This window comes from Castor canadensis, chromosome 12, assembly GCF_047511655.1.
Source record: "Castor canadensis chromosome 12, mCasCan1.hap1v2, whole genome shotgun sequence".
NCBI classification, from domain to species: domain Eukaryota; kingdom Metazoa; phylum Chordata; class Mammalia; order Rodentia; family Castoridae; genus Castor; species Castor canadensis.
This window is the reverse complement of record NC_133397.1, coordinates 25,565,334-25,588,537: the sequence shown is the minus strand read 5'-3', so window position 1 is coordinate 25,588,537 and position 23,204 is coordinate 25,565,334. Positions and strand designations below refer to the sequence as shown.

Here is a 23,204-nt window from a genome sequence, read left to right as displayed (position 1 = left end):
GCATAATACTTAACACATTTTTATGACATACATTTCAAGATATTCTAACAAGAATCACTTAAAACAGGGCTTGTTTTCCCATTCATACTTGATAGAAGTAAGGTTTAGAAGTTGGCTTCCCAAAGCCACAAAGTCAGTAAGTTATAATCAACATTGAAGACCGGTCTTGATCTTTCCAAAAACTAGATGCCTTGCTCTCAGAAATCTTTTCTGCTCCTGAAAGCCAGTTTGTCTAATTGTTGTATTTATTCATTTTAAGAATTACTTTTTTTTTTTTTTAAATGGGATTGGGGTTTGAACTCCTGGTTCCATGTATGCAAAGCAGACATTCTATACATCTCCAGTCCTTAAGAGTCATTTTTTAAAGGAGGTGGAAAACTGTATTATTCTTTTTTTTCCCCCTTACCTTCAACATCAGAGCTTTTAAGCCTCTTGTGACAAAGATGCTTTTCCCACATGGTAATATTCCACCAGTATGGACTTATTTTGATTCTGGATAACCCTTTGGGTAGTGACTCATGCACTAGCAGACATGTTGCTTTTTGAGTTTCATTATATGAAAAACCAAACAAAAGCTGATTTTTTTTGACTCTACATTAGAGACCCAGTCAGGACTAGGAGAAGGAACAGGGACACAATTCACATATTGAACACGTCTTCTAGGTGGTCATGTTGCAGATGAAAACCTAAATATATGTCTAGGATCATAATCCTTAAGGAGCTTTGAAGTGTGTATTTTATGCCTGACTACACACAAGTTTCAATTTGGGAGATCCAGTATTTTAAAATAAAGAAGCTATGCAATTAATACCCAATTTAGGGATGAACAGCCATCTTGGTTTCTACTTACCACTTCTTTATTCTTTTAATAGGTATCTTCCTTTCAGTGCAAAGTGCTTTCCTAATGGAGTTTTCCATCTTAATTTTTGTTCTATTTCCAATTCATACCTTTCCTAGATTAAGAGTTTTATATGGCTCCTAGTCCAAGTAGCTACTTACTACTATAATTTAAGGAAGGCATATAGGAGCTCATTGCTGTGTCCACCAGTCACCTAAAAGATAACCTAGCAATCATAATTATACACTAACAAAATTATCTCAGAGAAGTTAATATTGGCAAGTTAAATGTCTTCAGGTATAAATTATGCAGTGTTAACTAAGAGTGCCATCTTATCAACCCCTCACCCAAGCAAAGAAAGCAACAGCCACTCAAAGGCATGGATTATGTGTACAGAGAAAAAAATAATTAAGGTGACCACATGATCAGTGGAAAATAAGTAGCAGTACTGCATCAATGCAAGACAAAATATACTTTATTTTGACAGCAAATGCACATAGTGCTGTAGGTAAGGCATGCTACTAGGAATCTGCATATCATCAAAGACCAGTATGGAAATAAATGCTGTTTCTTAATGCTTGAAGATTTCATTCATGTTGAAGAGAATTTGTGTCCACCTATTCCAATTGCAATATTATTCTATATCTACTTATTCAGCTACTTATGCCTCTAACCAAGAGCTCAAAGGCAAGTAAAAACTTAACTGTACTCAGAAGTCACTTCTCATGTCAACAGAAAGATTACACTAATTCAACTGAGGCAAATTTCCTTTCTAGACAACTTGGAAATTGAATATAAAAACATCCATTCACTCATTTGAACAATTAGCCAATTTTACTGTCATTTATTCCAAAAGCAAGTATTAGGATACCTAGAAGTAGTTTAGATAAAGAAATGCTTACATTTTAAATTTGTCATAAATTTTGGGCTAAAATAACATCCAAGTCAAACTGGATCCTTTCCTATTTGAGGATACCAAGTAGTATGATGTCAGTAACTGAACTTCTAAGGAAGAGCTGAAAAAATAATACTAATGAGAAATCTAGTGCAAAACCAAGAGGAAAAGGTTGAAATGTCTGGTAAAGCAGTGTTTTTCAATAAGCTGCATTTCCCCCTCCTTTAAAAACAGATGCAGATCAAATGCTTTCTGCATGGATGCACACTGACATTCTGTTTTCTAAATGAAATACTGTGGATTTAAACAGTATACTTTCATTTACACAATATACAGTCAATTTAGTTTAAGAAAAAAGCACTTAACTACTACTATGAAAATTACTTTATCAAATACTCTGCTTTTTTATAAGGTGTTTTTAAAGCAACACAGGACCAAAAACATCCAACTATTACTTTTATTTATATTACTATGCTTAAGTTACATGGAAAAAGACAACCAAGCAGTTCTGCCCCATTTCAGAAAACTTTCTAATCAACACCAATTATGTGGTGACAAGTATCTAGGAATGGTGACATCTTTGGGTCAAGACTGACAAGGAAGAATGGGCTCTGGTGCTACGGTTCATCTCCAACAAGAATATGGCACACTGGCCAGCACAAGCCATGCTAACACTGAGCCTTTAGCGCTGGGCACAGATTCGGATCTCTTCTCTGAAGCTAGCAAATCAAGTGAAATAATTGGGTTTAAAAAAAAAAGTTTTAAAATGAAGCCCAAGTAAGTTTAAAAACCATGCTCTTGACATACTCTTCATTCAAAGTTTACATAAAACACACTTTTTCACTCTAATAGCCCCAATTTTTTCCCTCACATAGCCAACCATGTAGCTGTAGATAACCCTTCTACCTCAAGATGTAAACAAGGGAAAAAAATTAACGGCATCTGCATAATATTCTCTCTACACACTGCTGCTGGATGGAAAATACAAAATTAAAAAAAGAAAGAAAGAAAGGTTCCATCTTAAATTCTCACAACCTCTTGTTCCTCAGTTCATGAATCCGACTCTGATGCTAAGGTGACAGTGTATGTAAGTAGGTTTTTGTTTTCAGTGAAGGAAACCTGGGAAAAGATGGATTTATTTCTTTTTCTTCAAGAGTTATCTGATGGTACATGCTCCTCAAAGCCTTCACTCTCTCGAACTAGAGCACGTTCCAGGATCACACGGCCTTCCTTATAACGCTGGCTGTCTTCAGTGGCAAACTCATAGATCCATCCCAGTTTGCTATTGCAGTTTTTGCAGCTCACATCTCGAACCATGTGGCGGCCAGTGAGCATGACCCGATCTTGAACTTCACTGTACTGCAGGTTAACTACCTAAGAAACACACAAACACAAAATTGCAAAGGCATGTTAAGCTATTTGTCAAGTAACTACACAGTATTATGGTTGGTACAATAATTCAACTTTGGAAAAGAAAGGAGAAGTAGTTACTTTAGTAGTTACTTCCGAAGAGCTAGCAAGTTGCTGAAACAGAAAACTGCACTGTTCTGGGCAATAATGCAATCATGCATCATATAGATGATGCACTATATATATTAGTTGTGCTTCTGTATTGTAATGAAGAAAGAGTCCTGGAATTGGAATCATGAAATGTAGGTTTGGGTTCAACTATTATTGTTCACTATTAAATGATGAATGTAAGCAAGACAATCAATGTGAAGAATCTTTTACACCAAAAGTATTCCATGTTTGTCAAATTTGTTTCTAAAAATATGTCTCAGACTAAGCCTACCACAAAATATACAATACAGTTTTCAAGTATGTTCAAAGACAACAATCTGTGAAGAAGTTCCAATTTTCTGTAAATGACCAGGTGGTAAATATTTTTCACTTTGAGAGCTATATGGTCTTTGTTGCTATGATTTAACACTATCACTGTAGCCTGAAAACAGCAACAGACAATACATAAGTGAACTGTTAATGGTTGTATTTCATTAAGTTTTATTTACGAAAACAGGCAGTGGACCTGCTAGTGTCTCAACCTGTCCTGGATCTAAATAAAGATCAAGGGAAACATACCATCAACTCTGAAAGAAAATCTTCTTTGTACATAGAACAGAGGAAAGTCTACTGGGTAAGTTTACCTGACGTTCTTAGAACAGTAACTTATACTAGTATCTGTTCCTTAGCCTAAAAGACTTGGAAATTCAACTTTGTTAGTACATATTAGAGTCCAGGATAAAGAATCACATCAGTCAATCTCAAAACAAGTCAGAAATTTCAGAAGAATGTATGTGCAAATCAGAAAATGTTTTTCTTGCTGGCAGACCTATGTAATAGAACAAATTGTAATCAGAAGGTAACTGGTGAACATGAATTAGAACAAGAGAAATTGGCCAGATGATCCTTATTTACTTTCTGCTAAACTATGATAGCTTAGTGTGGCTATCTCCCTTAATGAATACGTAAGTGACATATGAGGGAAGGAATTGGCTGTCTTGGCCTCTTCTTTACTCTGTGCTGAAGTCACTAAATTCTTTTTTTCTTTTCCAATAGTATTGGGGGTTGAACTCAGGGTCTTGTGTTTTATACACTGTTTGAGCCATGCCTGCCACCCCTTTTTGCTTTGGTTATTTTTGAAATAGGGGTTCACTTTCTGCCAGGGCCAGCCTAAACTGTAGTCCTACTTTATGTTTCCTGCCACAGCTGGGACAACAGGTACCCACCATCACATCCAGCTGGCCTGGAACCAAAATCCTCCAGATCTCAGCCTCCCAAGTAGCTGAGATTACAGGAGAGAGTTACTGCACCTGGCAGTTTCATGAATTCTTACATAAAACATTTCCTGAAGAAATGGAGACCACCCTTCTCTTTATATATGTATTTGTCCCCCCTTCTTATAACACATTCTTTAAACTTTTATAAGAGTCACATTCAATGCCAGGCATAGGAGTACAAGCCTATAATCTCAGCTACTTGGGAAACAGAAGCAGGAAAACCACCAGTTCAAGGCCAGCCTTGGTAAAGGTAGCAGTGAGACCCTGTCTCAAAAACAAAACAGACTGGGAGTTCAGCTCAAGTGGTAGCGTGCTTACCTAGGATATGCAAGGCCCTGGGTTCAATCCCAGGATCACAAATGAATTAAAAAAAAAAAAATCACACTCTAGTAATGCCTCCATAAAGTCTCCTCAGAGACAAGCCAAGGAGCAATTATTTCTACAAATTTCAGCTCTCATTCTGATTCTTCCTGGTATCTGCAAGCTCTGCTGGTATATTCTGGTGATTGCTGTCAATTATATCCACTGAATCCATTCAGAAATGAAACTTTTTCTTACCCACCTTGTTAAAAAGAAATGCTCTACCAGTGGCACCTGTAAACCGAGTGGAGATGAGTTCTGAGCGGTTGGTCAGGATTGTATCACAGTTTGCACAAGAAAACAGACGGGTACCACCGATATGATCAAGGAAAATTCTGCCCATTTTGATAGCTGAAGTTCTAAAAACCTAGGAGCAAATGGAAAAGTATAAGAAATGCATTATAATAAAATTGTTAGCACCTATTTTGAGGGTTTCATAGAGAACCATTTATATACATGTAATCTCTGCTTTCCAGTATTTACTATGCAAAATAGCTAACCCTGAACAAAAGGATCTAAAGTTCACACACTGAACAAATAAACAGGGTTGCCCCAAGCTAAGAACCTTTTAGAAGCAGAGGGCCAAAGAAATAAACATGCTTAGGTGAGGCCAAGAAATGCTATCACTGGGAAAAAAAATGCAAAGTAGAATTTCAGAAAGTGAATGACTACAAAGCTTTGGCACAGAGGTAAGAAAAAAAAAAGTGTAGCACAGGCATTTAAGTAAACATTCTGAGCATATGTGATTTGAGAAAAGATGTGAGATATGAATGGGATAAGATAAAAGCAGACAAAAGGGAAAGATAAAAACAAGAAAAGGGCTGGAGATGTAGTTCAGTGGTGGAGCATTTGCCTAACATGCCCAAGAACCTGGTTTAATCCTCATTACCACAAAAAAAGAAAAACATAAAAAACAAGAAGGGAGTATGATTTCAGAGCAGGAGGTGACTGAATCTGGTCAATGAGTGTACTTACAACTCTACAGGGGTGATGGCACCAACTTCAGTAAATCTTTTGTCTAAAGTCTAAGGAGAACTGTAGTTTATATAGTTTATTTCAGAACAGTCACCACCCCACTTCACAGATTATCCAAACCAAGTCTAAAAAGGTTATTAACTGGTCAAAGGTTACGTGGCTGTTAAATACAATCAGCTGGAATGTAGTTCCACTCAACTCAAGAAACTTCTTCCATTACCTAACCCTCCTGCCCTACCACGAAAAGGGCACCCAAGATGGTCTAGACCCGGCATAAGGCTACTGCAACAAGAAAAGAAGGAAAAGGTAAGCTTTTCCATTAATACAGAACTTGTTTATATCTAAGAAACACTCAACAAAGCAAGCTTTGAAACAAACTTCTGAAACGAAGATATTTCAAAAGTTCTTTAACTTGAAAAGATGTAACTCCTTAAATTCATTACAATTAATTTTAAAAGAACTAGATATACTTAATATACTGCAGCTTTCATTTAAGAAATATCCCTGGGTACAGTTATAAGCTTCTGTTATTTTAAATACTTAATATTATTAATCTTTAAAATGGCATGCAGAGCTGATACACAGCTGGCTCCTCTGGGCAAAAAATCTTCCAGGATGCATCACTACAAAGAAAATTACATTCCTTCTCAGCTCTTTGAACTTCCTTGACCATTAGGCAGCTCTAATGTCATCAGAAGTGTCATTATCATAAATATCATTAAACACTATGACACAAAGTTTAATAATGAATAAAAAATAGTAAATAGAATTACAATTTGCAGCTAAGAGAAGGAAAACCAGTATGTTATCAAGAGCCACAAAGAACTACAAGAAGGTTTAAGATATATATATAGTATTTTAACTTTCTAATTACACTTCTGCAAAATGACAACAAAAACTAATCCTTACTGCCTATCTTTACAACAGATTTCAGCATGATGTTTTCCAGATTTTTAGGAACATAATAGTTGCTGCATATAAAATAGATTGCAAATTTGAGGCCTATAGGCTGAATTCATTTGGTAACCTGGTGCTACAACAGTGAATAAAACAGACAAAATTTATTTGGATCATAAAAGTTCTTACTCTTCATTTTAAAAAGGTGAGCTGATATTTAAAATTTGGGAAAGAGTATACTTTGGGTTTCTTTTCCATAACAATGAGCTCTTGTAACACAGGCCCTGTACACAGTGTTCTCCTGTGTGGTCCTTGTAACATTTTAACTTATGACACTCATTATAAATAAAGCATTCAACAAACAGTCAGCAGTTGATTTTGGTCATGTTTCTTAATACTGATCATTAACAGGAAGGACTCAACATGAAGGTTTTACAGCCCCAACTGTTAAAGATACAGTCATTCCTCAGGTTCTACAGTATTTGTGTGATCACTTAGCTTCCAGCTGAGGTTTCTGGGGTTCAGTTTAAAGCCAATTTTCCTTCAAATTTCACTCGATCATTCGAGCCACACACCCAACTCTTTTGGCTTTAGTTATTTTTGTCTGGGATGGCCTGGACTGTGGTCCTATTTAGTTTCCCAAATAGCTGGGATGACAGGCTCCAGCTACCTTGCCTGACTATTGGTTGAGATGGGAGTCTCCCCAGGGCTGGCCTTGAACTGTGATCCTCCCATCTCTGTCCCCAGACTAGCTGGGATTTCAAGTCTGAGACGCACTGACCTGCTTCTTTCAAATAACATTTTCAAATTGTGATTTATTTCAACTGTTATGCAGTAGTAAGTAACTAGATGTTTCTGGATTGACCTTGACAGATATAGTACTGTGGAAAATGTCCTGGACTTCAAAATCTCCCTATATTTTCTACCTACATTGTTCTGTCTTTGGCTCAAAACAAAAATATAGCTGTGACTAACCATTTGGTAGTGGGGGCAAATAGATTTAATATGCTTTTTTTTTCTTGCTTCAAATTCAGCCTATTTTTTTTTTTTTTACTCTTTACCCAAGTATTTTTACTGGATCCAATTACATGATTCATTACAAGACCAAAAATATCTGGGCAGAACCTTATGTTAGACTATTCCTAGTTGTGCTAGTTGTGGTTGCTATTTATAGAGTACTATATATATATATATATATATATATATACACACACATACACATATATACACACACACACACATATTATATATTTAAAACTATAAAATGTAGTTTCTGCCAGAAAAGACAAGAATGTCATGGAATCCAGCAGAAGTAATACATCAAACATCAACAGTCTTCAGGAAGTAGAAAAAACTTCTGCATGATCATTAGGTTACAGGGAGTAAGCCTTAGTTTTGCAAGATTAGAAATTCAAACTAGTACTAAGTTACATTATTCAAACCCTTAAGAGGCTGACATTAATTAGAATGTTATTGCTATGTCCTGAAAGTATATGCCCCTGAAAACTGTATATTGAAACCTAATCAGCAATGTGAGGGTATTTGGGAGTGATCAGATTATGACAGCAGAATCCTCATTACAAGATTAGTGGTCTTATAAAAGAGACCCCAGAGACTGCCTTACCCCTTTGCACCATGTGAGGACACAGTTAGATGGGGCCATCAACAAACCAGGAAATAGGCCCTAAAAAGACACCAAATCTGCTAGTGTCTTATCTTTGGAATTTCCAACCTCTAGAACCATGAGAAGTAAATTTCTCTTGCTTGTAAGCCACCCAGTCTACAGCATTTGGTTACAGTAGCCCAAATGGACTAAGACAGCCACACTTTATCCTTTGAAGAAGGTCACTAAAAAGTTAAGATTCAATACTTTCAAATTAGGTTTCTCTGGACCTGGATGACATACTGAATTCTGGCTCAGACCTAATAATCATTGTCTCTACTGTATGAGATACTGCATTTGGTATGTTAAATATCATTTAATTGTGACAACTCATCAAGGAGATATCAGCCTACTTTTACAGATGAAGAAATACAGACTGTGCACTTGCTCAGCTCACCACAGCATTTCAGTTGTATTATAGTACAGTTTTTCTTATCAACATTGAAATCTACAGCACTCATTTTAACTCTATTATGCAAACTGCAAGAATAAAAGTTAGAATTAACAAAAAAGAAAAAAATATACAGACTGTGACTTTCTGGATGTGGTCAAGCTGGGCTCTGAACTAAATCTTTTTCTAGTTCTTCTCACTCTATTGGCCTGCTGGATTCAGCTTTGTTCCTCATGTTTATCATTAGCCCCTCCTACCTCCATGCCATTTTCCTCCTCTGTTCTCTGTTGGTGGCAACCAGTCACACTCTCTCCTAAACTAGGAAAAAAAAAAAATTTCTGCAAAAATCAACAAAACCTCTGAAATCACTTTTTTGGAAGTCTTTTCTCCTTTCTCTTCATTGCTTTTCATTGGCAGCACTGGGAGTTGAACTTGGCCTTGTGCCTGTCAAGCAGGTGCTCTATCACTTCAGCCACTCCATCAGCTCTTTCTGTAGTGGTCATTTCTAAGATAGGGTCAGCTTTATGTCCAGGCCAGCCTGACTTGCAATCCTATTTGTGCTTTCTCATGCAGTTGGGATGACAGACTCATACCCAAACATTGTTTGAGATGGGATCTTGCAATCATTTTTGCCCATGCTGACCTGGAACTTGGATTCTCCCCGATCTCTGCTTATCAAATAGCTAGGATTAAAGACTTGAGCCACCTTACCCAGCTTCCCTCATCATCTTAATTCAAATTCTCTTAAGACCTCCATGGTCAAAGAATGTGTTCTATTAAATGCATCTGTGTTGAATTAACACCACAGAAATACACTTCAGTCACCCTTTTCTAAAAGCTCATGGACATTCCTCCTCTATACACTTTAAAACTTTTTCTGACAAGATAAAAATAGTTGGGGTTTTTTGTTTGTTTTTTTTTTTGAGACAGAAATCTTACTATTATAGCACAGGCCACCTTTGAACTCAAGATTCTCCTGCCTCAGCCTCTTGAATGCTGGGATTACAAATTTGTGCCAACACACCCAGCTAGGGCTGATTCTTTAAAAAACAAAACAATACAACACAACAACAAACCAAGGCAGTTGAGGCAGGAGAATCACAAGTTCAAGGCCAGCCTGGGCTACAGTGAGTTTGAAGCCAGTCTGAACACCTAGGGAAACCCTATTTAAAAATAAAATTTTTAGTTCAGTGGTACAGCACATGCCTAACATGAAAATATAAGTGAAATTCATAGATGATTCACATATCACACATTAGTAATTATTTTCAATTTCCTCTCCCTCCAAATAGCACACTTAGCTGCCTAGAACTTTCAGTCTCTATTTTACCAGTTGATTCTGCTGAAGCAATCATTTTATAGGACCTCTACCTTTTTAAAGAATTTGTTAAAAAATTTACAGAATTTGAAGAATCTCTAAGGAAAAAAAAAGGTAGTTTTCTTTCAGTAATCTATTAAAGACAAGATCCCCACGTATGCATTATTTTAAAAATTGGACATGATGGATCATATCATTTACTAGTTTGCAGGTCAGCAAAACAATTTTCTAAAAAGCCTATTGGTTTCTTGTATATATACACTACAACTGACACATGACATCTTATTTCAGTCTGGCTCGCTGCTGAGTATTTTCCTTAAAGCAGAGTCAGTAGAAGGCCTGTGGATCAAATCTAGCTTGCTACCTGTTTAATTATCCATAAGCTAAAAATGAGTTTTATACTTTTAAGTGGTAGGAAGAAACAAACAAGAAGTAATTTGTGAGACAGGAACATTACACAAAATTCAAGTATCAGTGGTGAAAAAGTTTCTTTGGAACACAGCCACACTCATTTGTTCACACTGGGTTGCCTTCTCACTGCAAAGGCAGACTTTGAGCAATTGATACACAAACTTGTGGCTTGAAAAAAAATCGAAAGTCATATTTCACTCCTTACAGGAAAAAGTTTGTCCTGCTTAAGAACACATTCTGATAGTAAAATAACTTTTCATTTAGAAAGCAGTCTTTCTCAGAAAAAAACAAAACAAAACAAATCTAGCTGGTAATCAGGTTTAAGGATCAATAAGAATATCTGAGATCAGTTTAATCCCACTCCCTTTTTCTTCACGGATTTTTCTAGCTAGAATCTTTAACCTTTCATTAACAGTTTAGCATGCTGAAGATCAAGTATACAAAGATTATACAAATTGGTTAAAAATATCATATGTATCCAGCTGTTGCCTCCTCTCTCCATTCCCAGGGACTTCCAGGGTAGAGCCTAAAAACTTCAACTACGGAAAAAGACTCATGGGGTTCAAATTTCAGGTCTCCCCCTCAGTACTTTTGTATACTTCATCTGTAAAATGGCATAGCAATACCCACCTCAAAATAATGATAATTAAATGGAAATACTGAATACTAAGAACAGTGCTTAGCACAGTGAATGCTAAACAAAGGTCAGGAAAAGTAACTTTTTCAACATACCCCATTACAGATAAGACTCTGAAAAAATAAAAAACAGTAACAATTGGCTCCACCTCCTGTTAATTACAGCCATGTTAAATAACAAGGTTTTAGAAATTACAAGCAGGAAGAAAGCTAGAAACCTCAAATTCTTAGTGTCACAGTAGTGGGCTTAAAATAGGTACCTGCCCTCCCCAGAACTAATAATCTCCAGTTTGGTTCAACCCTATCAGGTGGGATTAACAAAAGAGGCACCACTTCCCAGCTCTAAAAATACCAGGGAGAACAATAGGTATCTATTTGCATCTCATAGGACTTTCAGATGAAAAAATACCAAGTTCAGAAAGACTTTTCCTCAGTGAAGGAAAATTCCTCAGGCATTTCCACAAAACTCACACACCAGGGAACCACACCACAGAGCAAAGGAGGGGTTTTCCAGGGCACTATAAGAGGGCAGACAGAAGACAAGTACAAAGCCTCTGCAGTAGGGAACCTAGTAGAAAGGAGCCTAGTGCAGAAAGTGTTAAAGGAATCCTCCCCCTTCAGGAGGTGGTATGGTTTTGATTCGGTTAAAATGAAATCGTGTGGAAGCATGTTTGTGTATCTGGTTTTCAGTCTCTTCTTTCCAAAAGGCAAAAAAGAAAAACCCAAAGAACTTCTACCAGTGCTAGATTAACAAGTGCCAGATTATTTTAATAATAAACATTAATGCCATGGCAATTTTAACTATACAGATATGTGACTATTTTATACTAATTTGAAGTTACAAAGGGAAATAAATATTTTAATCATAAAACCGATTTTACAGTTTTTGTACAAAATATCTACCAAGATTTAAGTGACACAAGACCATGTTATTCTTTTGCAGTAACAGATCACTTTACTGTGTCAAATGATGGTCTACTTGTGAGATCAGGTCCTCATTTCACAATTATTTTTAAGTATGCTTTTGCTTTCACCCTAAAATAATGCCTAATTTTTATGTCTTGTTACACGATATTCAAGTTTATTATATTTCTATATAATACTGCTTAATCATCATTATGACTAGTCATATACTTCAGCAAGTCATGAGTCAGCGAACAATATGGGTTGGTAATCTCCCAAAAAACCTGTCGGGAAGACAAATTCATAATCTCTTGTGTTTGTGATACAATACCAAAAGCTTCTACTTGGATAGACTGAAGTATAATTTAACTGTCTGGTTTCCTGATTCAATGTCAAAGAGCAAATTCCTGTCTAGATAAGATTCAGTTCCTCCATTACACACACATGACTACCAGGGAAATTAATGTTGATTTATCTAGCCATTGAGGCATTATAAAGCCTAAAAGGATATTCTGGGCACAAATATACTTAGAACTACCCTCACATCTCATGACTATATTTAGGACTAGCTTCAGGTCTCGAAGACTTTTTTGGAAGGTAGTAGCAAGTTTAACTTCTTTTCACAGAATCTGTGACACTTAATTTTTGTTTCTAAACCTACTTTTTTTTTGCCTTCTACTCAAATAGTGGATAGAAGAAGCAAATCAGTCTAAAGAGAAGTCTTCAAAGATCTAACCAGGTAACATTTTTTTAAGAAGCTACATATGTTCTACTAACCTTACTTAGAAAAGTTATTCTAAAATCCAATATGCTTAGCTTTCCTGTATAAATCATTAGCAAATTTCATCATGTCCCCTCTGTAGAGAGAAGATGGTTGGTCTACAGACACAAGTCTGTAAAAGACACAAAACCAGATGAAGGTATAACAAAGGTCGACGTCAGCTCCTTCCTAAGAGTGTAGCTTCTCACTGGTGTTCAAATACATACCCAGAAAGATAAAGATAATATGTGTGCCAAATTCCATAGCTTCATCTTCTGCTAGTTGTAAATGCTTCTAGCCTGTTTTCCTCCTAAATCACTGTCTACCCAGCAGCAACCCTTTCATTTTCTAGGTCTAATCAATACCAATTCAAAATACTTCCCATTTCTTCATTTCTGACCCATTTTGAACTCTTAGAACACATTTCATAACTAATATTTAACTGTGTTGTTGCTCAATCTCACGTGCTTGTGCCTTTTTACTAATCTGTAAGCTTCTAGAAAAAAGACTAAATTGTTTTTCTAATTTCAAACTTTGTACCTAACCTAGAACAAGTATGCGATAAATTCTTAGGAAAAGAATTCAGCAAAGATCTTCACATCTGGTACAAACATGTACCCTGGCAAACACTGCCTGCTCTTGCTTCCTCTGCTGGACTGCAGCTGCAACCTGCACAGGTGGCTATACAAGGTTAGCGAGTACATATCCTATTACCGCAGTTACTTATTTTCCAAAAACACAAGGTTAGCCCCAGGTGAGTTATTCAGGTTTTCCATCTGCCACGGAGAGCTGGAATAAAAAATCCTCAGATTACCAACAGAGCTCTGTAAACAGAAAAAGTTTAAAAATAAATGAGCTGTACACCTTCCCTGCCTCTCCCTTGAAAAGGAGGTTAGTCGGTGTGAGGACCGCACACACCTTTGTAATACTTGAGTCTCCCACTCCCCAGGTCGGATACCCGCTTGTCCTACTTACCTGCACACGAGCGAGTGTAGAATAAAGGAGGCGCAGGGGCGTGCCACCCTCCCACCAGGAACAGAGGGCAGAGGGCGGGCCGCGCGGCCCGGCGCGAGGTGGGCTCGCCGGGCAGCTGCGGGGGAACCCGTGTGGCCCCCGCCCGCAACAGGCCCAGCTGATCGCGACCACGTGACAGCCGCCGGCCAATCACGAGGCGCCGTGCAGCGAGCGCGGCGGCAGCGGGGCCTCCTCCGGCACAACAAACACGGGCCGAACAGCTGGCGGGCGCGGGCTCCCGGGCCTGCAGTACCGGCCGGCTGCCCCTCCGTCTCCCCCACGCCCCGGGATCAGCAGGGCAGGCGTGATGGACGTTCACCCTGCGGGGCAGAGGCAGGCGCTGACCCCGCCCGGCATAAGCAGTGTCCGAGGGGCCGGGCTGCGGCGGGGTCCCCCAAGGCCAGGACAACTCCCAACTTAACTTGGGAGTCCCCAAGGCCAGGGACTCCGCGTCGGGCGGGGTGGAAGGGCGGCCCCGCGGCGCAAGCCTGCAGGCCGACCCCGAGCGCGCCCCCGACGCACAGGCGGGCACGGCGGCCGTGGGGGCGGGGCGGCCCAGGCAATGGGAGTGGGGGGGGCGAATCGCAGGACAAAACTGTCCTCCGACGGGCGCCCCGGTGTCGCGGCGTGTGCGGCCTCTGCGGAGGGCACGACGCTAGGCACCAAGGGGGCGGCGGGCCGGCCCAGGGAGCGGCGGGGTCGCGGCTGTTGTCGCGCCGGTCGCCTGGCTGTGCGCGGCGGGGGCGGGCCGACGGCGGCCGCAACGCCGGAGCCTCACAAAGAGCAGCTGCCCGGCCCGTCGGTCCGCAGCCCCGGGCCGAGGGCGGCCGCACTGGGACCCCCGGGAGGAGCGCGGCGAGGAAGAGGCACTTCCTGCCTGGGCCCCCGCCCCGGGCCGCTCCCCGAGGGCTTCGAAGGCGCCCGAGGCGGAAAGCTTCTCAGTTATCACCCGCCCAGAGTCCAGCCTTTGCCACCGCACTTACCCTGAGCGGCGGTGAGAACTGCGCTGCCAGTAGCTCTTCGCTCCTCAGCTGGGTCGAAGCCCCTCGGCCTCCCGAATCTCCAGGTTTAGTCAGGCCCTGGCCTTGGCCCCGCCTCTCCCTGGTCGGATCCCAGCGTCAATCACTCGGCGTGGCTCCGCCCCTGCTGCAGTCGGCTCTCCCGGTTGGCCTAGAACGTCCTTCATTTTCAGGCTCCGCCCCTCTCCCTGGCACCCTGCCCCTTCCGCTGGGCCCCGCCCCTACTCTGGCTCACCCTCCCCCACTCTCTCTTCCCTACGCTTGGCGGCCCACCCCTAGCAGAAGCCGCAGAGTCTGGGCAAGCTTGATGTAGCTCGCCCCGCCCCCGGCCCAACACCTCGGACTCGTACAGCCAATCAAAGAGACTGGCTCTGCCCCCTCTGCCAGTGCGGCCAATGTGGTGAGACTGAGGCTCCACCACCTCCCTCCCAGCTGAGCGCACACAACACAGCATCCACGTGAGTCAGCGACTTAAAGGAGAAGGCGCAGCCTTGCTGATCGCCGCAGCTGGGGCTCGTAGCGTCATCGGCGTCACCAGGTGACGGCTGAGGCCTAGCTTCCTGATGCCCAGAGAGGCCCAGTAATGACAGGTGAAAACACGGGCTGTTTTCCTAACAAAGCAGGTACCTAGGTTAAAATGCACCTTAGGTAAAAGGTATCTTGTCGTTCATTTCTTTAAAACCACTTCCTCTTGCCACCCCTTATAGAATTCTCTTTTACTTACAAACCCGAACCCTTTGAGCACATAGGAACTCCTGAAAAACATCTGTGGGAAAAAGGATTTTTCAAGATGGCTCGACTTGATTTACAACTCCCTGAGTTTTCTGTTGGCAGTGGAAATGACTCTCAGAAAGAGAAAATTCACTCTCCTACAGGCAGATTTTCTGCATAAATCAGATTTGTTGGTTGAAAAGGGTGACTTCCCTCAGCCCCCATCAGTGCTTAATGTGGAAGGTTTTGCTTTGAATTATTGAATTTCTCGACTAATTACATCTCTTTTGGCTGACTTTAAGGATAACATAAAAATATTCGGTCATGCTTACATATGTATAATATAATATACACATATATAAATATGTCATATATACATATTAGCATTTGAGGTTAATTTGCAAGATGCTTAAAGTTCTTGGTAGGATAGGGGTTCTGAAGCAAATCCTAGCTTCATATTTTAGGGTGCTTTCTCCTTATCACTTTGCTGTTACTTTGCTTGAATTATAAAAGTGACACGTTTGTTTCAGGGTCGTACTGCCTCATTTTTTTTTCTTGGTACTGGGAAATGAAACCAGGGCTTGCTCACACATGTGAGGCAAGCCCTCTACCTCTGAGCTACATACTCAGCTCCTTCTTTTTTCTGGTATTTATCTTGAGACAGGGTCTTGCTGTGATCCCAGGCTGGCCTGGAACTCCTGATCCTCAGCCTCCTGAGTAGCTGGAATTACAGGCATGCACCTTCATGCCCAGAGAGTGGCCTCATTTCATAACAGAAACCTCTGTCCTATGCTAATGGCTTCACGTGTATCTTCCTGTTTGTCCCAAAATGAATATGTGTGGGAGCATATTGTACTTCTTGTTCTTCAACTAGGCTTTTTTTCATTCAGCAATATGCTGTGACCATCCTTTCATATCATATGTATCTTATCTACAAATTTACCTTAGTCTCATAGTTTTTCTAGTATCACTATCTTTATTAAAATATTTTTTCTATTGATTGACCTAGATTTTCTTCAATCTTTTGCTATTAAAGTACTGCTGTAATGAATACTGATAAAATATTCAAGTATTTCTGAGTATAATCATCTGAAAAGGAAGTACAGTGCCTAAACCCAGAGGAAGGAGCACTAGGTAAAACAGTGGGAGTGATTTCTTTAATGAATGCATATAAAATATTTCCGTTCTAAGTGTTTTAAATTTATTAGCCCTAATTTTGATAGCAATGAGGTATGTACTATTGTCATTCTCATTCTATAGATGAGTTAACTGAGGCACAGGATTAACTTGTCCAAAGTCACCCAGTAGAGGTATTGAATACAATATAAACTAAAAGAAGATGAAGAAAATCCTATTTTGGGAAGGTTAATCTAAGTGATGGTGGTGTAAGAATTAAGAGTTCCAGTATGAGGGAAGGAGGAAGGGGAGATAGGAATGGAGCTGAAGGGACAGGTTTAACTTAAACAAGAGTGCCTGCACATAGCTGACTATTTCTGGGTGGACTGAGGACAGAATTTTCAAAGATAAATCAGAGGGATTATCCTAAGGGCTAGTAGAGTGATGGTTTTCCATTGCTAGCTACAAGGTGTTTGGGAATGTTGATTCGAGGTGAACCACAAGGAGCCGATGGCACATACTCATCAGAAATAAAGAATATGCAATTAAAGTAAGGTAGCTGGTGTGGTAGTGCACACCTGTAATCCAGCACTTGGACGTAGAGCCAGCGGCATCTTGAATATGAGGCCAACTTGGATTATAGAGCAAAAGCATGTCTCAAAAAAAAAAAGTAATGAAAAAAGAAAGGGCAAGAGGTTTTAAAAATATATTTGGCTTTTGGTTAGAAGTATACTATACTTATAAAGTAATTTGGAATAAATTGACGTTTATTGAAGCTTCGTGTTGTATTACTAAGACTTTTCTACCGAGAACATGACACACTTTTCTATTTACTCAACGGTTCATTTATGTCTTTCAGTAAAATTCCACAGTGTAGCTGCCTCCCTCTAGATGGTTAATACTCATTTTAGGGTTACATATAGGTAGTATATGTTTGCTGAGGATGTTTTGAGCTAAACTGTGACAAACTGCCTAAATTCATATGTTGAAATTCAAATTCCCAGTACTACAGAATGTGATTGCGTTTGGAGGTAGAGCCTTTAAAAGGTGATTGAGTTAAAATGAGGTCATTTGTGTGGATTCTAATCTAATATGACCTATGTCCTTACAAAAAGAGATTAGGACACACAGAGGCACCTAGGATGCCTGAGAAAAGGCCCTATGAGGACACATGGAGAAGCCAGCCATCTGCAAGCCCAGGAGAGAGGCCTCCCGAGGAAATTAGCCCTACTGACACCTTAATTTTGCATTTTGAGTTTCCAGAACTGTAGGAAGATAAACTTAAGCCACCCAATCTGTGGTATTTTGTTGCAGCAGTCCAAGCAAATTATAATGTAGGTGGTTACTGTAAATGGAAACTTCTCATAATATATATTATTATTAATTCCATTTGCTCATTTGTTTTGTAGAAAAGATAATGATTTTGTAATTTATTTTCCTGACTTTTCTGGATAGAAAAAATTCCTTTTTTACAAATAATCATAGTTTTATTGCCTACTTTCCCATCATTTTGCCTTTTCTTTTTAAATCATTTCAAACAAATTCCTAGAATTCATTTGCAAGGTTTCTTTAAAAAAAAAAAAGGACTGGGTATGCAATTCCATGAAATACCATTTTAGTATCTATTACGATAATCACAGTTTTTTCTCTTGTTCTATTTTTTATAGAATCCATTATAGTAGCCTATCTCAACATTGAACCAGCTGTGCATTTCCAGGATAAAAGCTGCTTCATCATTGACATGTGCTAACTCTCACATTCTTTAAGTCCATAAAGTCAGAAACAATAGTTTACTAATATACACAAACATCCCCTGGTCCTTTATTCTGGTTACTAGTGACACTTCCTGTCTGCTCTGCTACCAGTAAATGATTCCATTTTTCTATCTCTCTCTCTCTCTCTCTATCTATCTATCTATCTATCTATCTATCTATATTTCTACCTGCCTACCTACCTATCACAGTGCTGGGGTTTGAACTAGATGATTCCATTCAGTAACTGCAAACTCTGGGTCAAACTTTCTGAGTTCCTTGCTTTCTCTTGCCATCTCTTGCTTTTTTTTTTTTTTTTTTTTTAATGTGGTATTGGGGTTTGAACTCAGGGCCTACACATTGAGCCACTCCACCAGCCCTTCCTTTTTGTGATGGGTTTTTTCAAGATAGGATCTCCTGGACTATTTGCCAGGCTGACAAAGATCCTCCTGATCTCTGCCTCCCCTGCAGCTAGGATTACAGGGAGGAACTACCAGTGCCTAAGCTCTTTCTCTTACTTTAAAGGACTTTCTCACTGGAGCTGCTCCAAGCAACTGTCAGACTCCCCTTGCCTCCTCACACTCCACACAGCCTAGTAAATCTTCCCCTTGCTCCCCCAGTCCTGAAACCATGGGGATTGTCTGTCTGTCTGTCTGTCTGTCAGTCTTTCTCTCTTTGCAGATAGCTGCACTTGATCATTTAGACTAGTATTTAGACCAATATAAAACCAACAGAAATGAATTGACTCAAATCTCTGTCTCAACATTTCTTTCTTTGTTACCTATTTTCTTGGCATTTGCATCAGTCTTGGATGATAATCTCTCTTTTTCCAAAGCCAATAGATATGGGGAACATTCTGATCTTGAAACTCAGTCTCTTCTGAATGGAACTCATATCTTTTCTCAACAGCAGAGACAAACAACAAACATTTCCTTAGACATCAAACTATCACAACCCTCCCAGGTCTGCTAATGGACCATAATCTCCCTCACTCCTGCCCCTGACTCTTTCAAGTGCTGCAAGTCTTTATCATCTCTGTCTTGTTTGAAACTTTTAAATAAAAATGATAGGAGGCCATTGTTTTAAACTGTTGTCCTGCTGCACCAGACTCCAACAGGCCAGGCTAAAATTAAAAATGGAGTCACTCATGCTAAGGTTCCATACCACCAAGCTGCAACTAAATTGTTTGTCTGACCTTCTCCAGAAACCAAGTTAGAGAAGGGACAGCCCAATTTCCCAAACAGGCCAATTTCAATTGGCATGATAACAAGGTTCCCTCTCCCTTAACTCTTTTTTGCCCATTTTTATTAGCATATACTAATTGCATACAGGGGTTTCACCATGATATTTCTATATATACATACAGTATATCTCAATCAAACCCATCCACTCTATCATTCCCCACCATTTCCCCCTCCCTCTTCTTGGAATAATTTCAGCAGGTTTAATTATTCTAGTTTCATACATATGTATAGAATACTTCTGAACATATTCACCCCTCTCCTTTCACCCTCCCAGCTGGTACCCCATGCCAAAAAGAACCTGTTTTCCATTCCTGTCCTTAGTGTTACATACAAAACCAGGTAACCTGAAGTGACCTGATGTTAACCAATCAGTTATTTATCTATTCTGTTTCTTTGTCCCTGTGTTATCAGTAAAGGAACCTTGAAATAACCATCTACTTTTTGGTTTTTGTTTTTGCTTTCTTCAGCCTTTTTCACTTTATAAAACCAGCCTCCTTAGTTTGATTCATTGGAACACTTATTCTGTTTTATGGAATAAAGTGTTGTCCTCACCTAGACTCAATAAAAAATAAAACTAAGATCTTGAAACTAAATTGTAGTTCTGTCCCTTAACAAATCTTATATGCAAATGATCGGCTGACACATTCAGTACCCTCGCTTATACTCCACTGCCTCACCAGTGTGCCCTGTCACCTTCTATAACAACTCCTGTCTCTCCCCATGCTGTACAGTGACATCACATTTGTTTTCTTCTCCTCTGTCCTGCTGCCTGGAACATGGATGACACATGTCACGAGGACCAGAATTCTTTCTTGAGATTATGGCACAAGGAGCTGAAAAGAATCTGGATCCTGAAAACTGTTGGGTGCAGCTGCCATAAGTCTGAGGCTGCATTTTTTTTTTTAACTTTAATTTTTTAGAAAGAATCTTTGCCAGTTCAGGCTGCTATAACAAAAGTATCATACACTGGTAGCTTAAACATTTATTTCTCACATTTGAAGTCTGGGAAGTCTGAAGTTGAGTCACTGGCAGACCTGGTGCTTTTATCCAGGTAGCTGGGATTACAGGTATGCAATACCACATCTGGCTTGTTTTTGAGATTAGGATCTTGCTAACTTCAGCCAGGGCTGGCCTGAAACCTTGATCCTCCTAGTTCCACCTAAATGAAATAACCAGTCAAAAAGACAAATGTATGATTCCATTTGTATGAATTAGTTAAAAGGGGGATTCATAGAAGAAGAAAATAGGTTGGTGGTTATTAGGGCTGGGAGGTGAAATGAGGAGTTTTTATTTAACGGGAACAGAATTTCAGTTTTGCAAGATGAAAATGTTCTGCAGATCTGTTGCACAATATCAGTATACCAACAATTTTATTTTCTTAACATAGTTGCTTTCATTCTTATAGCCTGGGCTGGTTTTAAACTCACCATGTAGCCCAGGCTAGTCTGGAACTTTCGTTCCTCCTGATTCAGCTTTCCAAGTACTGTTATTACAGGCATGTATCATAATGCCTGGCTTTAAACTGACACTACTGAACTTCCCACTTAAAAATGATTGACAGGATACATTTTTTGTGTCATCTACCACAATTTAAAAACAAGAAGTAGGTTTTCTAACAAACAAAAGGAGAGTTAAGAGTCAGAGAAGAAGATGTGACTATGGGAGCAGGGATTGCAGTGATATGGGGTCACTAGCCAAGGAACCAAGGCAGTCTCTTGGAGCTAAAAAAACAAAAAACAAAACAAAAAAAAAAGAAAACCCAAAGAAAAAGAGTCTCCTTTGGAGCCAGCAGAAGAAACACAGCCCTGCCAATGTAGCTTGCCAATTTTGGATTTATGACCTCTGGAACCATAAGATAATACATTCATGTTGTTTTAGGCCATTAGGTTTATGGTAATTTGTTACAGCAGCAACAGGAAACTAATACATCACTGGATTTTCCGAAAAGTCGTTTTTTTTTTAGTAGCACTGGAGTTTGAACTCAGGGCCTCATGCTTGCTAGGCAGGCACTCTACTGCTTGAGTTGCTCTGCAAGCCTAAAGTCATATTTTATGTTGATCTTTATATTAATTATTTGATGATGCTTATAATTAGTTTTAATTTTGTTGATACACATAATTATATTCTTCCTAATCCGTATTATTTCCATAAGCCTGACTCAAGCAACTCTTTAAGTGGTCAGGGAACAGAACCTCACTTAACAACCCCTAGCCCTTCCTGACATCAGGCTGTACCAATGAAGAAGATATTATAATATATCTTCTAAATATTATATCTCCTAAATTATGTTAAAAGCAATAAAAAGCTTTTGTAAAATTCCTGAAAACTCTACCCAACAATAAATAATATTACATTTCAAAATCTGAGTCTTGGTGTAAGGACAGCTAAATATCCAGATTAGGTGAGCAAATCAGAAAGCAGAAGAAAATATTGACAAGGGGCACAGCCTTCAGAGTTCTGTAGTCCCCGGGTCAAACCCAGCACTGCCACTTCCTAGCTGTCTGACCATAGGCAAGAGCATCAAGTAATTACCAACAATAGCAGTAATGCTAGCTTCTTGTGAGCATCAAATAAAGCAATGAATATTGAGTGCTTAGTACTGTTCTTGGCACCTATTGAGTGCTTGTGACTCCATGATGAAGCTGAGTCCAAGACAAGCAGGTTTCGCTCTTTTCTCTGACCCTTTTTTCACATTGCAGAATGCTAAGCTCACCTCACAGACTGCCATGCACATGCCTCAGAGCTCTCTTTTGTGGTTCACTGCCAAATGGAACACTGCCAATAGTCTAACATGATTTGTGTCATGGAAACGAAAACAAGATATTCAACTCTTTCAAAATCTGTCTGCATACAAAAAGTCAATAGCAGAGGTCTCTGGGCTCTAAATGAGAATTCTGTCAGTGAGGTGAGGGAATTGCACCTTGATACTACAGGCCTGATCTCACTGGATGGAGGAAGAAGCAGTGCAGAGAACTCAGAGCCAGTGGCGAGTGCATGTCTCCCAGAGTCAGAGCTGGTACTGTGCAAGGGAGAACTGCAGGACTGCACACCTGTGGCAGGTGCAGGCTTGGATTGAGTCTGCGGGGCTACACATGATCAGGACCCCATGGGCCTGGTCCTACTGCACCCGTTTTCTTCACAGAGCCCAGGCTGGATGACCTGCACCACGTTGCCTTTTGGCAAGAGAACTTTGTGAGAATCATCTATGCCGAGTCCAAGACTAGGGTTGAGGTGTAGGGTGATTGCCAGAAGCCCTGGTGATAGAAAGGCAATGGACAAGCTAATATTGCAGCATCCACTCCTCCCATTTGGTGAGGAGGACTATTGTCCATAGCCCCCAGGGTCCCACAGTGATTTCTACATTCTATCCATGAAAGTGCTGACACTGGGCCTTCAAGTGGCCTTAACCTTGAAGCTGACCCAGAACATTGCCAAACATTGTGGAGGCCACCTCCAGGCCCAAGACCTTCACCCTAATCCCACTGTCAGCCTGAACGTGTAGAGCATGATGAAACTCTAGACTCC

The 23,204-nt window shown here is 39.9% G+C and overlaps 1 protein-coding gene and 1 long non-coding RNA gene across 4 annotated transcripts in view; one reads left to right on the top strand and one right to left on the bottom strand.

Annotated features, from left to right (window-relative positions):
• Positions 1–1,295: 1,295 nt before the first annotated feature.
• On the bottom strand, positions 1,296–14,950 carry Ypel5 (yippee like 5). Of its 3 annotated transcripts, none has more exons than XM_020177389.2 (3): positions 14,822–14,950; positions 5,073–5,237; positions 1,296–3,107 (listed from the first exon to the last, which is right to left on the bottom strand). In XM_020177389.2, the coding sequence occupies exons 2-3, from the start codon at positions 5,211–5,213 to the stop codon at positions 2,883–2,885; spliced, it is 366 nt and encodes a 121-aa protein (XP_020032978.1). In that variant the 5' UTR covers positions 5,214–5,237; positions 14,822–14,950; the 3' UTR covers positions 1,296–2,882. The 3 variants fall into 3 exon arrangements, with proteins under 3 accessions (XP_020032978.1, XP_020032979.1, XP_073905525.1); XM_020177390.2 differs by lacking the exon at positions 14,822–14,950 and adding an exon at positions 13,800–13,951; XM_074049424.1 differs by lacking the exon at positions 14,822–14,950 and adding an exon at positions 13,539–13,750.
• A 95-nt stretch (positions 14,951–15,045) lies between these two features.
• Positions 15,046–23,204, top strand: part of LOC141414782 (uncharacterized) — a 47,270-nt gene continuing 39,111 nt past the window's right edge. The window contains exon 1 of the long non-coding RNA XR_012439643.1: positions 15,046–15,447. This is a non-coding gene — a long non-coding RNA (uncharacterized lncRNA). The remainder of the gene's footprint in view (positions 15,448–23,204) is intronic.